The 18639-nt window shown below is 39.3% G+C and overlaps 1 protein-coding gene across 1 annotated transcript; it reads left to right on the top strand.

Annotated features, from left to right (window-relative positions):
• The first annotated feature begins 536 nt into the window (after positions 1-536).
• LOC114047367 (N-acetyllactosaminide alpha-1,3-galactosyltransferase-like) lies at positions 537-18075 on the top strand. Its single transcript, XM_027868177.1, has 4 exons — positions 537-616; positions 4854-4919; positions 9745-9882; positions 17409-18075. Exons 1-4 carry the CDS (start codon positions 537-539, stop codon positions 18073-18075), a joined length of 951 nt encoding a protein of 316 aa, XP_027723978.1.
• Positions 18076-18639: the final 564 nt, after the last annotated feature.

Below are 18639 nucleotides of genomic sequence, written 5' to 3'. Positions count from 1 at the left end.
ACCCTTACCAGCTGTGTGACCCTGGGCAAGTCACTTAGCCCCAATCGCCTATCAAAAAAAAAGCATAAAAGAAAACAAGGTGCTTTCCAACAAAGAGAATCCTGCAAAAGATAAAATTATTGCCTTTTAGAGACAGGGAAAGCAGTAGTTCCCGGAATGGACAAATCATGAAGCTAATTAGTTAGGCCAGTTCTGCAAGAAAGTGCTTAGGCAACAGAGGAGACATTCAAACTGCAGAAACCTTGTCAAGCTGGCAGATGACCCTCTATAATGTAATAGGAGAAATATGGTTATGAGTATGCCCTGGCTGGGAGCGGGGGGTGGGGGGGAAGAGGAGAAGGAAGAGTGAAGCCTGAACCAATGGGGCGCTTCTGGATTATCTGGGATGAGCTCATCTCACAAGAATATTCCATTATTCAATAGTCATAAATAGTTCCTTTCCTTAGGAGGTGGGGAGGCAAGCTGGACTGTATTTCACTACAAGTTCATTGTAATCTACTCTTCCTCTATTTGTTTTTTCCTCCCAGGATAGAACAATGATCTCCCAAGATAAAATCCTCCTCTTCCTGCTCTTTTTGCTAACTTTGGGGATCATCTTTCAGGAACTTGTCAATAGGTAATAATGAAATACTAATGAATGTCAGTTTTGCTTTACCTGTGATGACTGAATCAATCAACTGAAGTGTCACAGTATACGTTTTTAAACGGACAGCAATTCAGGATAAATGAATAGGGCCTTCCCCCTTTCCCATATCCTTGCCCCATCTCTGGCACTAAAGAGCTCAAGGTAGCATCCCATCCAATAAGTATTTTAAAGTGTGCACTAGGCACATCGGCTAAGAACTGTGGATGCAAAGACAGAATGAGAAAGAGGCAGGGGCCAGGGGGTGGGGGTGGGGGGTTTAATATCTGATATTTTGAAAAGGATACAGCATTGAAACTAGGGGGAATCCAATAAGGCCTCCCATAGGAGGGCCATGGAGAGAGAATGCATCCCAGGCATGGGAAGTAACCTATTCAAAGTCACAGAGGCAAGAAAGAGAATGCTGAGTTTGGCTGGAAGTTAAGCGTGAAGTAGAGTAATGTTTAGTAAACATGGAAAGGTAGGTTGGAGTCAGATTGTAAAGAGCTTTAAATGATAAGCTAAGGAATTTGCATTTCATCCTAGAGATAATAGGGAGACACTGAAAGTCCTTGAGCAGAGTGATAGGAAAAGAAAGAGAGACAGAGAGAGAGACAGAGACAGAGACAGAAACAGAGAGAGAGAAACAGAGACAGTATTTTGGCATTTGTGTAGAGAGTGAATTGGAGAGGGAAAAGATAACAATGTATGTATCTTGGATTCAAATGGGAAGCAGCTACAACTGTCTCAAGAATAAAACTTTATACTTCTTCCTCTGACTCTCAGGAAAAAGAGAAAATTTTTCATATTGTCCTCTTTTTATTAGCTTTTGTTGTTGGAAATATTTTTAGATAACTGTAGCAGCTACTTTATTGAAGTAAGTAATTGGTCTTTTTTTTTTTTTAATGAATCAATTCCAGGATCTTGGTAGCTTAAGGTAGTAGTATCAGACTTAAAAAAAAATTATACCTGCAGGTAATATATGGACTTGGGAACCCAGAAATTAACTTTACCTATGCTGTGTTGTATTTTTATTAATTTTATTACACATTTTCCAATTACATTTTAATCTGGTTGGGGTCATAGTGGGAGTTTTGCCAGCAGGAGTGTGATAGCCCTGTGTTAAGGCATAGCTAAAGCTTCCTGCCCACAGCAGCTGGATCCAAGCAAAGGGCATTTTCATGTATTAGTCTCATCTTCCTAAGGATGATGTGCAAGTTTCTGTTTGGCTTGTGGTCTCTGGCAATTAAGATTAGCTTAGCTTTTAAAATTTCCCCTTTAGAAAGTGTTATTCAGCCGTTGTGGAAGCCCTTGGTGACTGAGTCAATCAGCACATTTTACACCTAGATTCACCCGTGTGCAGCACAGCAATGACAATAGTGTTTGCTTTTCTTGTGTAGGGTCACTTACTTGGGAGACAAAAGAGTTGGGTTCAAGTCCTAGCTCTGCCACTCACTGAATTTGTGACTTTGAGCAAGTCACTTAATCTTTTTAGATTTCAGTTTCCTTAAGTATACAGTTATCTCTTCCACATCCAGTGAGTTAGAGGTGCAGTGTCTCTCACCCCTTCCCACTGCCCTATCTGGAAAATCCACATAAAAATTTTTAGCCCTCCTTTCATACCAGAGAAGAAGTCTGAATTATCATGGTATTAAAAGATAAAATATGTTGATATTATACAATACATATATTTCTGAGTTTCTAAACTTCTTTTGTGTTGTCTGCTGGCCTTCACACGTCATCTGTGGCTTCCACAAAACTTCCCCCAAATTCCCATTTGATTTCTTAAGCTGACAAAAATATATTGAAACCATGACAGGGAAAGTCAAGATGTGGAAGGGAAAACTGTAAAATGAGGAGGTTGAACAGCTGCTTCCCAGAAGTTTCTTCCCTGACTATAACAACTTGTGAATCTGTGAATCTTAGTACCAGCTGTAGTCGAGAGTTATCTTTGTTGGGCTAAGCAAAGGAGGTTGCTCTACTGGTATCATGGGTCCTGAGGAGGCAGCAGGCTGAAGTTGCCCTGGCAGAGAACGATCCTGCCTCCCAGTTTCAGAAGAGGGATCTGGATCCAACTGTGGCAAACAGACTGTCTAGAAATGAATTCAAGGGTTCTACTCAAGGAACAAGATTCTAGAAGTTGAAGGTTAACCCGGCCTGTCTATGAAGTACCAATGAAAGACCAAGGGAGGGATCAGAGACTTCCAAAATCTCAGAGCTATAAGGAACTTCAGAGTTCATCTAGCCCAACATGTGTCTGAACAGTACACTTTTTACAACATCCCTCTCAAATGAATAATTAGCATTTACTTGGTGTTCTCCAGAGATAGAGAACTTAGCACTTCCTGAGAAAGCTCAAGCTATTTTTGGACAACTCTCGGTGTAAGGGAATTTTTCCTCTGTCTCCTTGCAATTTTCCCACGGTGTTCCCAGCTCTACTCTGGAGAGCTAAGCAGAAAAGTCCTTTTCCATACAACAACCCTTTAAATAATTTGGGGGGATTTAACAGAGAATCAAAAATCTTCAGGGTCTCAGGAGAGACAAGAAGCCCAGCATGTGGTACAGGAAGTGCTCAGTGATTCAGAGGGTGCAAGGATTGGCTCTTGGGATTCAAGGCAGATGGACTTGCCTAGGCACAAATTTAATAACGGCACAGGGGATAGAGCACTGGGCCTGAAGTCAGAAGGATCTGAATTCAAATAGGCCTCAGACACTTACTAGCTGTGTGACCCTGGGCAAGTCACTTAACTGTATTTGCCTCAGTTTCCTCATCTGTAAAATGAGCTGGAAAGGGAAATGGTAAACCATTACAGTATCTTTGCCAAGAAAACCCCAAATGGGGTAACAAAGAGTTGGGCACAAATGAAAGGATTGAATGACAATAAAATCAGTTTCTTTTCCATGAGAAACGGTCCAGAGGGTGTTAGACTTCCCATCTTCCTATTGGGAGAGTACTGGGTTTAGAATCATCTTAAATAAGTGGCTTTGGCTCTTACTTAACTGGATGATCTTTGTATAAATCTGTGTCTAAGTCTCCCCTATAAAATGACGTCTAAGGTCTCTTCTTAGGCTAACACCTATGATGCTAAGTGGATAGGGTATAGCCCATTGCTTACTCCCAGGATGCCAAAGTGAAGCATGCTAGATCCTGGTCAAAGTAAAATGCTCCTAGCATCTGGTACATATGGAATTGGGTCTAGGAGAGATGCTACTTATCCTCTTGGCTTCCAGTTGGATTTCCCTTTTAACTTAACCTTAACTTAACATTCAAAGCATCCTGCAGTCTAGAAGCAGCCTACCTTTCTAATTTTAATACAACTTATCCACACTAGACCTTCCCCTTGTTCCCTCTGGGAACTCCATTCAAACTTGATTATGTGCTATTCTCTCTTTGACAGCGTGGTAAAGTAAAAAGATTACTTACTGTCAGAGAACTTGGGCTTGAATGCTTGGGCAAGTATTATTATTCCTGGGACTTAATATTCCTGGGACTCAGTTTCTATAAGATGAGGGCATTAGACCGGTTGGCCTATGAGGTCTCTTCTAGCTCTAAATTTATGACCCTATGACACTATGAAGTGACTTAACTTCTCTGGGCCTCAGTTTCCTCATCTGTTAAAAGAAATGAGGAGTTTAAACTAGATGGCCTATCTCTAAAAATCCCTTTCAGCTCTAAGTTTATGATCCTGAGATCTCTTTTGCTTTCCTAACCCCATGACTTTAGTTAGTTTCATTCCTTTTACCTGGGTTTACCTCCACTCTGTCAAAATTATTTAACACCTTAGAGATCATCTATAATACAATTGCCCTTATTTTACAGATGAAAAAACAGACTCAGAGAGGAAATCTTCCCCATCCTTCAAGGCCCATGTCTAATGCTACCTCCTCCATGAAGTCTTCCCTGATCCCCTATAGTTGAAAATGTTCTTTCTTCTTTGCATGAGCTTCACAAAACAATCTGTTTTTATCTCTCTTAACTCATGTTCTCTCTTCTATTATACTTGGCATTTGTGCCAGAGTTCCTGCGAGGTGGGAAACTCCCATGACTCAAAGGCCCACACCTCATTTATCTTTGCATTTCCACTGCCTAGCGCAGGGCTCTGAATCAAATTGAAAATGTGTGTGATGTCTTGTAATGAATTGATCTGACAGACATTTACAAATGTAATGTAACCCAATGGTAGCCAATGGTCCCATAATCACCATCTTTACTTTTCCATTTGCAACTCAGGATGGATCAGCCAAAAACACCTCATCAATCCCATGAGCTTCAGCTGTCAGACTGGTTTAGACCCAGGTAGGAACAAAACTTCTGCCCTGCATGAAGTAAGTACTCAGGGCGGCACCCAGCAAGTGGTATCACATGGCAGCAGCAGCACCTGAGAAAGCAGAGGGACATTTATTTAGAGAGGCTTTTCCACCACTTAGTGGACTCAATCGCTAATGGCTCATGCCAGTCTGTCCTGTGTTCCTGACTTATTCAGTCCCTTCATGCATGCCTGACTCTTTGTGACCCCATTTGGCATTTTCTTGGCAAAAAGACTGGAGTGGTTTGCCATTTTGTTTTCCAGCTCATTTTGCAAATGATTTAACTGAGGCAAACAGGATTAAATGACTTACTCAGGGTCACACAGCTAGTAAGTGTCTGAGGCCAGATTTGAATTCAGGTCTTCCTGGTTCCAGGCCTGGTGTTCTATACACTGTGTCACCTACCTGCCCCATGTGTTCCTGAGATGCAGGGTAAAAAGGAGGGGTCAGTGTTGGGGTAAGGTTAATCAGGGCACAATGCCTTCTACATGACAGGCATATAAATAAATCTTGAATTAAATTTGATTATGACAAAGGAATTGAATTGACCTAATTTCCCAGCTGACATTCAAGAGGAAATGGGTGCAGATTAGAGGTCCAGGAAATCACATAATAATAGTTGCCATATGCATTCTTCTTTACAAAGTGTTTTATATACATCATATATGTAATAGACTGCTTCTTGGTAGCCCTGTCTGTGAAATACTGGAAATACCACCCAGGAGGTGGAAAGAACACTGATTTTTCAGTAGAAATAGCCCTGAACTTAGAGTCAGAGGACCTGGGTTCAAACTTTGGTTCTTCCAATTATTATTTGTGTTACCTTGTTCAAGTTATTTAACTGACCTGGCCTTCAGCTTCCTCATTTACAAGATGCAAGTGTTGGACTAACTGACCTAGAAAATCCTTTTTACTTGCCAATCCATGAGCTTATGATCTCATGATCGTCACAAAAAACCTAATGAAATAGAAAGGGCAAATATTCATTCAATACTTAGATAGATCTGTGATCTTCTCTGAGAGAGGTATGTTCAGTATCATAACCATCCATGGGTAACGTGGGATTGATTGATTTACTTAATCAAAACATCTTAAAGTAAGTGATGATAGCCTGAGACCTTAACCAGCTGAAAATAATCAGCCAATCAATCAATCATAGGCTTCAGACCAAGGACAAAAAATACTTGGAACTGGAGTGACGTTGCACAAGAAGGAGAGTTCAACTAGGTTGAAGAAACATGGTCATGTCCTAGCATTCATCTATAAATTATTAAGTGAATTGAGAAGGCAGTCATTCCAGAGGGAGGACCAAGTTGGACATTCCAGTAAAATCCTGGAGGCAGAACCACCAGGATGAGGGGGAAGGAGAGATCCTGGACAAATTCACCCTTGGTCTAGGTCTCCTCCCCACTCCCCCACCTTTGGCCAAAGGAGGACTTTGAAGGGTCCAGAGGATGTTAGACTTCCCATCTTCCTATGTGTCCTAATGGCACCCCCAGGTCAACTGACCAAAGTGTCTGCATTGGGAGCCAGGGATAGACTGAGTATAGATTCATGGTTTCACAAGGAACACAGCAGAGAAACTGCAATGGAAACTTCTTGAGCACCCCCAAATGGGAGAAATGGATTTCTAGCAATTAGGTGCTGTGTTTTAGCACACATTCTCTCTATGCTTGAGTGTAATTTCCCCTAGACTCTGTATCTATTTATGGAAGAGTGTGTCACAGATTTTTGGTGGGGGAAATGTCTTGTACTAACTCTTTCTACTGTTTTACCTTGCCAAATACTCCCTTCTAAAAGTTCTTTGAGCCTGGCTTACTGTAATGATTCTCAGCTGATAATCTTGGGGTAGGGGGAAGAACATGGTAGAGGCTCAAGCCAATGGTATTAGAGAATCAGCTCCAACAAATCAGAGGTACCCCAGAACACTGAGAGGAAGATGTAGCCTTTCTCTGGACCCCATACTTGTCAATGAGAGTGGGAGTTGGGATAAGGTGATTCAGAGTTTATATGAGTTATGTATGCTTTCTCATCCTGTGTGATTCTAGTTCATATTCTTTCATGGATGCCCCAAGAGAATGATTGCAATGTAACCTCAGCCCTACTCCTTGCTGATAATGTATGCAACTTTATGTCTCAGTAAACTCTCACCTTATTGCTGAGAGGAGGGTGATGTGTTTTGTTATCTATTCTTAGAATCTATGATTTTCAGTTACTCAGAGTGTGGCTATATTTTAGTGAAATTTTAATTTACATTGTTTTATTTATTTTTAATATTCTTTTGGATCTATTTTATTTCACTCTGTGCCAGCTTGTATATATTTTTCAATGTTTCTCTGAATTCCTCATATTTTTCATTTTTTTACCATACAATGATAATATTCAATTATATTCATTCATTTCAGCTTTTTCAGCCATTTCCCAATTTCTGGGTCACCATTTTGTCTCCAATTCTTAGCTACCATAAAGAATAGTGTATACGTTTACTTTCCTGTCTTTGTCCTTCTTAGGGCATAAGCCCAATAGAAGGCAAAGCTTTGGAGGGATGCCTAATATGAGGACATGCTTTCTTACCCAGGCAAGGAGTAGGTAAGGTGATAAAATGTAGCAGAAAGGATACTGAGTGTGAAATTAGAGGACAAGGACTTACATCACGGCTCTACCATTTACTACCCGTGTGACCTTGGGCAAATCACTTCTCCTCTCTGACCCTCTGTTTCTTCATCTTTAAAATGAGAGCATTTCCTAGGTAACATCTAAAGTTCTTCCTAGCCTTAAATCTATGATCCAATGACATGGACTCAAATCCTGTTTTTGCTACTGAATACCTGTATGACCTTGGACATCCTCATCTATAAAATGAGGGGTTGAATTAGATAGTAACTGTGGTACCTTCCAGTTCTAATTTCATGGAGTTCAGAAATGAAAATAAAAGGAGTCTCAAAAGTCTGTTGTCACTTACAAGTAAAAATCTACAACTGGTTTCATCACCACCTCCTTCCTCTAGGACCATGAGCATTTTTTGGGGGGCAATTGGGGTTAAGTGACTTGCCCAGGGTCATACAGCTAGGAAGTGTCAAGTGTTTGATCTGAGGTCAGATTTGAACTCAGGTCCTCCTGACTTCAGGGCTGGTGCTCTATCCACTGCCCCACCTAGCTGCCCCAACCATGAACATTTCTGATGAGTCCTGAGTTCTCTCTCTTTTTCAAATTGTCTTCAACTAGAAGAATCCTGTACTTATGGAGGGAAAGAGAAAGAAAGAGAGAGAGAGAGCGAGAGAGAGAGAGAGAGAGAGAGAGAGAGAGAGAGAGAGTCCAGGACTAATTAAACTGTTGCAGAGAGAGATGTTCTAGTTATAAGATGTATCAGAGGTTATATGCTATTTACTGCTTCATCCATTCAGGCCTAGGACTGTTAATAAAGATGATGTCCCAGAAAACAATGTAATTCCCTGGAAACACCTGTCACAATCAAAACTGATGGGGACAAGCTGTGTAAACATACTGACCAAACTTGGCCCAAAAGAACAAGTTAAAAAATTTACCTCCCTCCCTTGCCAGCAGAGATAAGGGACTATAGGTGTGAAATATTACATATATAATCGGTCTTGGTAGATGTATTAGTTAGTTTTACAGAACTGCCTTTTTCTTCTCATTTCTTTTTTATTTTTTGTTACAAAGGATGGCTCTCAAGAGGAAATGGATATATAAAAGTGATATAAAAATAAAAGATAGCAATAATTTTTTTTCAGTGATGGGATTGAAATTGATTAGGTTTTCCTTTCTTCTTTTTCCCCCAACTATTTTTGGCGATAGAGATAAGGATGGGGATAGGAACAATACTAGGGCTAGGGCTAGGGTTAGGGCTTGTGATTTCACTGGTATAGGGAACTCCCAGATGAAAAAACCCCTTCCAACAATGCAGATCAGCAACTCCCCTCTCCAACTTACAGTCTTAGTGAGGTGCTTCTGTTGCCTTTGGTGCAATGCAAATATAAATATCTTACTTTTCATGCTAATGAGAGAGCCATAAAATAGTATAAATTGCACTAGATTTAGAATCTGAGGTCCTACTTTCAAATCCTAGCTCTGCTTTTCACTAGCTATGTGACTTTGGGAAAGTCATCTCTCTGGGCCTAACTTCCTCCATCTGTAAAAAGAGGAGGTTAGACTAGGTGATTATGAAAGTCGTTTCAATTCTAAATCCTGTTGTTACTTCCTCTTCAACGGTCTGTCCACCAGACCAACAGTTGCCTAAGGGGATCAGTGTCATAACACAGGCAGGGGAGATAGTAAGAACTAGATCAGAGGAAAGACAGGAGAGGGGAGGAAAAAAAAACAGTGGAGAAGCAGAAGGGTGGAAAAAAGACAATCCAGAGGTTTCTTAATTTTTGAGTTTGGTGAAGCCTATGCACCCTTTCTGAGAATAATGTTTTTAATATATAACAAAAAGGCCAGAAAGACAAGAAGGCTAAAAAAAAAAAAGTAATTATATTAAGATAGTTTTCCAAGTACTAAAACAAATTATATGGAATCCAGGTTAAGAACTGCTGAACAGTGGTAAGATGCTAACAACAAATGCTTAGGATGCCATTCATTGCCTCCATGCAATGATTTGATTGTCAATGCCTGGCTTATATGCTAATGCTCTGAGAAATGCTAAGACTTTCTATTCCTAAGGAAACCCTGAAAGCTGGACTCAGGAAGCATAATCCCATGCCATTCTTCATTTTGCTCATTTGTCTGGATAACATCTGGTGTTGTCTTAGTAAAAGAGAAATTAGTTCAATTTGGGTTGTTGTTTTATCCAACAGAAGACGCCCATATGTTAAAACAGTGACTGACTGGCTTGCTCCTATCGTGTGGGAAGGAACTTACAGTAAGTCAGTCTTGGAGGATTATTACAAAAAGAAGAACATTATTGTGGGTTTGGTGGTGTTTGCTTTTGGAAGGTAGGTGTGTCTACTAACTACCCTTCATTTCTACTTTCTCATTTTAGAAATGTACATGGGAGGAGGGACTGCCCATGAATTTAATAAAACTCACCAATGTATTCATATTTAATGAAACATTATTTATACTTGTTAATTATAGGAATCTAGGAAGGTAAGGCCCTTTCCTCAAGGAGATTCAGGTCTATCTGCCTCCTATGATGACTAACACTATAGGATACAGGTTGAAAAGATAGCATCAGGGGCAGTTAGGTGGCACAGTGGATAGAGCACTAGCTCTGGAGTCAGGAAGACCTGAGTTCAAATCCGGCCTCAGACACTTGACACTTACTAGGTGTGTGACCCTAGGCACATCACCTAACCCCATTTACCTAGCCAATAAAAAAAAGAAAAGAAAAGAAAAGATGGCACCAGTATAAATGAAAGGCTACCATTTTCAAGTTTGACTCAATCCAAAAAAAAAAAAATTGGGTGATAGATCCTGTCCTCAAACTCCCTCTCCTTAGAAAAACCTAGTACCTGATTATTCCCAATGAATTGCACTAATAAGGACTGAGATCTCTTAGGGGGAGAATATTGAAACTTTGGGACTTGAACCATGTTAGTCATGGCTGCCCAGAAATCCTTGGCCCATCTAAACAGATGAGAAGTAGCTCAGAGTTTAGGGGGAATGGTATTGAGTCATTGTTAATATTAGGATTTTGTCGAAAGTCCTGTAAAGGTTAAATGTCTTAGCCCCACCCTGACTCCTCTTCCTGTCCTTAGCAATGGCTTCTTCATTATATACTTCTATAAAGGACAGGTTTGAGACCAGATGATGCTTGGAAGGGCTGCTAACCCCATGGTTATTAGTAGATTGTTTCAGGGTAATTGCTGCAGGCTCTTTGAAGGGAAGAAAAATAACTCCTCATATGAGTCAGATGTTTGTTAATATAATTATTTATGTCATTCCCTCCCTTCCAGACTGTGAACCCTATGAGAGCAGGAACAACATTTTGCTTCGTCTTTGTGTCTCTTCTGACGTGGTTTTCCACACACAAATGATGGCTATCAAATGTTGATATTGTTAAAGATGCCCAGAATAGGCAAGAAGATCGTTTGCCATATCAATTTTTTTCTCTCTTATAAACTCTACTCATTGCAGCTTGCCTGCGGAAAGAACAACATATTGCAAATGGAAGGTTGGGCTACCTCGATTCTGTGAGCAGTTAATTTTTAACCCAAATTGGAGGACTTTGTTTATCCCTGTTAACTTTCATCTTAGTATTGCTATTATTCTGTTTTAGCTTTAATTCTGTCTTCCGTTATAAAGCCATAATTTCAGAGTTGGAAGGGACTTCAGAGGCCATCAGATTCCACCTCACCTGAAAAAGGATCCTCTCAATCAATCAATATTTATTAATACCTACTGTATGCAAGGCACTGAGCTGTGATGGGGATACAAAAAAGAGGCAAAAATCCCTTCCCTCGGGGAGCTTACAATCTAAATTTTGTACAAATAAGCTACAGATAAGATAAATATTGTTAAGCTGTTTTTCAGTCCAGTCTGATTCTCTGTGACCCCATTTGGAATTTTCTTGGCAAAGATACTGGATTGGTTTGCCATTTCCTTCTCCAGCTTATCTGACAATTGAGGAACTGAGGCAAACAAGATTAAGAGAAGGGTCACACAGCAAGTAAGTGTCTGAGGCCTCTCTTCCTGACTTCAGACCCAGCATTCTACCTCCTATGCCACCTAGCTGACCCAGATAAGATAAATAGGAAATAATTAATAGAAGGAAGGCACCGGAATGAAGAGGGGTGAGAGAAGACCTCTACAATGCAGCTAATAAATGGTCAAACTTTGCTCAAAGACCTCAAGTGAGAGAGAGTGCACTGCCTCCTGAGGATGCCCACTGCACTTTTGGATCCCTCCAATTCAGAGGTTCCCGAACTTATTTGGCCTACCACCCCCTTTAAAAAAATTATTCATCACCCTCCTGGAAATCTACTTTCTTTAACCCTTTAATGGTTTCTTTTTTAATTTGTCATTTTAAAAAATATAAAATATGTATTTTTAAATGACACATCTTAAATTTAATAATTTGTTGTAAATTTGTGGAGTTTTTTCCTTCATTGAAATTTGGATGACACAATGTTGTGTCATGTAACCCTATAGTATTGTATTGTAAATAAGTCATTACATGCACATATTCCTGTGGCTGCATGCTGGATTTCTGGACAATGGCATTACACTTGCCTGCCAGCACTTGCTTGTTAACACCTGTCAGTGGACTTGACCCCTTGATCAGTTATAACTTGCATTTTGTGTGTTTATTTGAAAAATAATGTAATCACTATGACTTCAACTCTGTTACACAACAAGTGAAACATATACAGTTTTTCAAAATTTTCTTCTCTTTTCTTCTGTCCTTATACCTCCACCGCCCTCTTATTTTATTCAACACTACCCCTCTCCCCGATTGCACCCAAGGCTACTACTGCCCCTCTGGATCATTTCAGCACCCCCCTGGGGGGGATCACCCACTTTGGGAACCTCTGCAGTCTAATGATTGGGAAGTTTTATTCGTTCTTTTTGTTTTACATCAAACCGATGTTTGCCTCTCTGCAGCTTTACCCCACTGCTCCCAGTTCTGCTGAGCATAACAAGACAACTCCCTCTTTATCTGAAAGCTGTTATCATGTCCTCTCTAAGCCTTCTCCAGGCTAAAAACTCCATTTTCTTCAACTGATCTCCATAGGGAATGATCTTGAGGTATCTTACCATCCTGGTCATCCTTCTCTTGATCCTCTTCAGCTTATCTTTGCTCTCCCTAAAATGTGATTCCTAGAACTAAGCACCATTCTCCAGCTATGGCTGGACCAAGGTAGAACACAGTGAGATTATCACTTCATTATTACTGGGTGCTCTATCTTTTTAAAACATATTACACTTAATTTAATTTGGAGAGGCAGGGTGGCAGAGTAGATAGGGAGCCAGCCTCAGGGTCGGGAAAACCTGTGATCGAGTCCTGCCTTTAATATACTCTGGCTGTGACCCTAAGCAAGGCACTCAGCTTTTCAGGGCCTGGGCAACACTTTAAGATCTAAGTTGGTTTTTACATGTAATTGGGAAAAAATAAAATATTATTTAAAATAAAATTAAATAGTGGCTCACAAAAGAAGAAAAGGAAAGAACAATCTAAGTTGAAGAAAAGGTGCTGATCTCTGTTGATAAAGGGAGTTCCAGATCTGGTCCAAAAAATTTAATGACAGGCAGCATGGCATAGTGGATTGACCATTGGTTTTGCAGTCAGGGAAACCTGAGTTCAAATCCTGTCTTCAATATGTACTAGCCATATGACCGTAGGAGAAATCGTATAACATCTCTGAGACTCAATGTCCTTGTTTCTAAAATGGTGATAAAATAAGGACCACCTCATAAGGAAGCTGTAAAGTTCAGATAAGATACTATACAAAGTGCTTCCCAACTGAAGCATTATCCTATTACGGTAGCTATCTTTTCCATGTATCTATAGCAATCCCATCTGGGATTGCTTCCTTAACTTACAGTAGCATTACCAGCTAGGGTCCCCAGAAGGAAAGATGCTAGCATGTATTCTAGAGGTAATCCTGTGAATGGCTATCTACCTAACACTGTAGCCTACAAGCCCCTACCAATGAGTTCCTCCTAACAATCAACCAGTAGACTCAACTTTTTAGCAAAAATATTTACTCAAATGGTATAGCAAAAGCAGTGGTTACAAAGCATTTCCCCCAAAACCTGGGCATGCTTTCCTACAAATACATATAGAACCCAATAAAGCACATGTGTCAGGAGCATCTGTGGCTAAGACAACACACACTTCTGGAACAGTAGGGTCTCCCTGTCCTTTCTGTCCCAGTAGGGTCCATACAAAGCTTGCTACAGGGCAGAGTATTGGTGTAGGTGATGGAGAAGTTATTCTGCTGCTATCTAAGTGACCTGCTTGATCTTGAACCAGTCCAGCTATGGACCTTGAACCTTTCAGGCAAGATGCTGCAAACCCAGCTGAACTGTCAGTTCAGCAGAGATACTGTGGCCTTTGAGGACCCATTACAGCCTAGCAGAAGAACGACTCAGAAACAAGACAGGCAAGAGCCAAGTGGCACAGTAGATAGAGTGCTGGGCTTAGAGTCAAGAAGACCTGAGTCTAAATCCTGTCTCAGGGGCAGCTAGGTGGCGCAGTGGATAGAGCACTAGCTCTGGAGTCAGGAGGACCTGAGTTCAAATCCGTTCTCAGACCAAACACTTGACACTTCTTAGCTGTGTGACTCGGTAAGTCACTTAACCCCAATTGCCTTAAAAAAATAAATAAATAAATCCTGTCTCAGACACTTACTAGCTATGTGACCCAGGACAAATCACTTACCCTCTGTCTGTCTCAGTTTCCTCATCTATAAAATAGTGTCATAATGGTTCCTACCTCTCAGGGTTGTTGTGGGGATAAAATGTGATATTTTCAAATCACTTGCAAACCTTAAAGTACAATATAAATGCTAACTATTCATATCACATCTCTAAGCAGGAACAAGTTTCCATAGATAGATAGATAGATAGATAGATAGTTACTAAGTGCTTATCATGTACCATGCACAGTGCTAAACTCTGGGGATAAAAAGGCAAAACATAATCCCTGCCCTCAAAGAGCATACATTCTAAAGGGACAAGACAAAATAAAGGAGTGTTCAAAAAAGGAGTTCATGGTCATAGATGACAGGAAACGTCATGGAGCACTGGACTCCACTAAGATAAGTCGCTTTTCAGACCCAAGGGACATAGGCACAATTGAAAGTTACTCTGAAAAGGAAACAAAGATGGTATTCGGAAAACAGACAACACATTTTGGATGAAACCAAGAGGTGGTATAGATGCCCAGACCCTAGAAAGATAAGGTAAAAGCTCACTCATCAGAGCCAAGGACCAAAGGGCAAAGTCAAAGTTTCTGATGGGAAGGACATGAGATGATGTGATACACACACACACACACACACACACACACACACACACACACACATGCACACACACACACAGAGATGCACATACACACACACACACCTATATCTTGTAGAGATAAGTCAAGCCCAGGCAGGACTACCTTCCTGTGGGGTACTTATCCTGCATGGGACATTTATAATACTGGAGGTCCATTACAGGTAGAGCTCACCTCCATTTCTGATTCTATTCTCTCTATATCCTATCTTTCACCTCTAACATACCATCCTCTTTTTTAAAAAAAAATTACTGATGGATATCTTTTGTGTTTTTTATATCATCATAGCTTTCCCATTATCCTTCCCTTTTCTCCATCCAGAGAGCCATCCTATATAACAAATAGTATTTCTAAAGATAAAAAAAAGAAAAGAACAAGAAGAGGGAAAAATTAGTACAAATGATCAATATATTGAAAAAGATTGAAAACATGCACAATGTGGAATACCTATGGACCTCCCATATCCATGAATGGGTAGTTTGGGAGTATCTTCTCATACCTCTTCATTAGAATCATTCTTGAACTTTACAATTTTGCTACATTCCCTTTCAGGGTGTATGTGTGTCTGTGTGCCTATATGTCTGAGTCTGTGTGTGTGTGTGTGTGTGGGTGTGTGTGTGTATGTGTATGATTGTTCTTTCCATTTACATTATTGTACTCAATATGAATATTGTTTTCTTGGCTGTGCATACTTCACTCTGCATTAATTCATGTAGCTCTTCCCCGCTTCTTTGATCAAGGAGAACATTTCTTTATCACATTAATCATTTCTTATAGCACAGTAATATCCCATTACATTCATGTACCACAATTTGTTCAGCCATTCTCCAATCAATATACAACTACTTTGTTTCTAATTCTTTGCTCTCACAAAAAAGTGTTGCTATAAATATTTTGATGTATGTGGGTTCTTCTTATTAATGGCTTTTCGGGGTTTAAGTCCAATAATGGAGTTTCTGGATCAAAAGGTATGAACATTTTAATCACTTTATTTGTATAATTCTAAATTTCTTTCCAAAATGGTTGCACCTATTCACAGCTCCACCAACAATACAGTGCATACCTATCATTTCACAACCCCTCTAACATTGATGATTGCCGTTTTTTGTCATCTTTGCCAGTTTTCAGATGTGAAGTGAAACTTCAGGATTGTTTTGATTTGCATTTCTCTTATTATTAGTGATTTGGAGTATTCTTTTATGTGATTGAGGTTACTTTGTAATTCTTTTAAAATCTGTTTATATCCTTTGACCACTCATTTATAAGAGAATGATTGTTAGTCATATACATTTGTTAATTGTTTATATATATATATAGTATGTGTGTGTATATATGTATATATATATATATATATACATAAGATGCCAACCCTTGTCAGAGAAATATGGACAAAGATTTTTTTCCCATTTGACCACTTACTTTCTCATCCTTTGTACATTAATTTTGTCTGTGCAGAAGCTAAGTTATCTATTTTATTTTTTTGTAGTTTCCTCTATCTCTTGTTTGCTTAAGAATATATCTCTTATCCATAGTTAATAGCAAGTATATGATCTGCTTCTCTTCTAATTTTTGTAGAGAAAGATCTTTAATATTAAGGTCGTATATGCATCTAGACTGTATTATGGAATATGGTGTAAGGTCTAATATGGCCTAAGTCTATTTTCTGCCAGACTGCTTTCCAGTTTTCTCGGTAGTTTTTTTTAAATAGGCTATTCTTTCCTAAGTAATTTATGTTTTCCACTTTATCAAACACAGGGTTATTGCACTCTATTGTCTCAGGTTCTCTCTTATCTAGTCTATTCCATTGATCTGTCTCTCTATTTTTTGACTAATACTGGATGAGTTTTGATGACTTTTGCTTTATAACATAGTTTAAAGTTCCAGATGTGCTATTCCCCCTTCATTCCTATCTGTTTTCATCACTTCCCTCAATATTCTAGATCTTTTGTTTTTGTGCCATCCTCTTTTCAAGTACAGTTGAATCTCTTCACACCTTCTACATGTGTACCTGTACCTGGTTATCACCTTATATTTAACTATCTTCTATGTATTCTGTATATATTCATTCTATATATACTTTTATACGTACATGTCTTCCCCCAAAAGAAAGTAAGCTCCATGAAAGCAAGGAATAGTTCATTTATTCCAAAAGTCTTTGTATCCCTTAGTCTTAGTGTCAAGCACTAAGAAGGTGCTTAATACTTCTCAATGGATTACATATAGAGTATGATAGTAATGAGAGCTAAGTAATATCCAAACCCTATGTGGTTCAGTGAGCTTCACGGAAGGATGACATCTGGGACTTCGAGAAAAACTTTGCTCCATAGCTATACATTGTTTAGCAAATCCATGCTATTAGTCACAAGGAAAGATTGTGGCTAATTTAATCTATCACTACAACTGAAAGTCAACTCAAAGAAGTTCTTACTACATGGTAAGCAAATACATTGGCATCATTTTTATGCTAACCCTTAACTTCTACTGAAATAACTGCTTTTTCCATTTGCTACCCAGGTATCTTGATAACTACTTGGAGAAATTCCTTTCCTCTGCAGAGAAGTACTTCATGGCTGGTCACAATTCAATTTTTTACATCATGGCAGATGACTCCTCCAAGATACTTTGGATAGAGGTGGATCCTCTTCATACACTCAAAGTATTTGGAATCCAGGGAGTAAAAAGATGGCAAGACATTAGTATGATACGCATGAAGATCATTGGGGAGCACATTGTAAATCATATCCAGTATGAAGTTGACTTCCTCTTCTGCATGGATGTGGATCAGGTGTTTGAAAATTACTTTGGTGTGGAGACCCTGGGTGAGTCTGTGGCCCAGCTCCATGCTCAGTTTTATAAAAAGAATGCCAATGATTTCAAATATGAAAGGCGGCCTTTTTCTACAGCATTCATGCCCAACGATGTGGGAGATTTCTATTACCACGCAGCCATTTTTGGTGGGACACCCCTTCAGGTTTTGAAACTCACACAAGCCTGTGACAAGGGAATACTTCAGGATAAGAAAAATGGTATTGAGGCTGTGTGGCATGAAGAAAGCCACCTGAACAAGTATTTTTTTCTCAACAAACCCACTAAAATATTATCCCCAGAATATTGCTGGGATTATTCATTAAAAGACAATTCTGATATTGATATTGTCAAAATATCTTGGCAAAAAAAATAATATGACTTTATTTAAAGTAGTGTACAGTTTTTACAAGGCATCTGGGAGGGGGAATTCAACTTTTCCATTTCTGAATTAGAAAGTTTATCATTCTAGCCAATAAGTAGGAAAAGTAGCCATTTAAAAGTTAACATTTTAGAAAAAAACTAAAAAAAAAGCTGTCTCCACAAAAAGCAAGCTTTTCAAGCCTTTTCCTGTTTGTAATCTTGAACCTTGTAATTTTAACAATGAATAAAGAACAATTATATAGTAATTAGATAAAGATAAATGATAATTTTACATCTATTCAGAGAAATGGAAAGATTCTTTGGGCTTTAAAAAAAAATGGACAACCATGGAGCAGCAAGGTAATGCAGTGATAGATCACTGGCTCTGGAATCAAGAGGACCTGAGTTCAAATCCAGCTTTAGACACTTAATAGCTGTGCGACCCTGGGCAAGTCACTTATCGCTGATTGCAAGAAAGAAAGAAAGAAAAAGGAAGAAAGAAGGAAGGAAGGAAGAAAGAAAGAAAGAAAGAAAGAAAGAAAGAAAGAAAGAAAGAAAGAAAGAAAGAAAGAAAAGA

The sequence above is a fragment of the Vombatus ursinus genome, unplaced genomic scaffold, assembly GCF_900497805.2.
Source record: "Vombatus ursinus unplaced genomic scaffold, bare-nosed wombat genome assembly UNPS02014786.1, whole genome shotgun sequence".
Classification (NCBI taxonomy): Eukaryota; Metazoa; Chordata; class Mammalia; order Diprotodontia; family Vombatidae; genus Vombatus; species Vombatus ursinus.
Note: the sequence above shows the minus strand (reverse complement) of the source record. Positions and strands in the feature narration are given on the sequence as shown.

Bases quoted from the DNA above. Each gene is read 5' to 3' on its own strand.
- LOC114047367 (XM_027868177.1), top strand. From the start codon at position 537: ATGATCTCCCAAGATAAAATCCTCCTCTTCCTGCTCTTTTTGCTAACT. The intron at 617-4,853 runs GTAATAATGAAA...TTTGCAACTCAG, and splicing joins TTTCAGGAACTTGTCAATAG to GATGGATCAGCCAAAAACAC. The intron at 9,883-17,408 runs GTAGGTGTGTCT...TTTGCTACCCAG, and splicing joins GTGGTGTTTGCTTTTGGAAG to GTATCTTGATAACTACTTGG.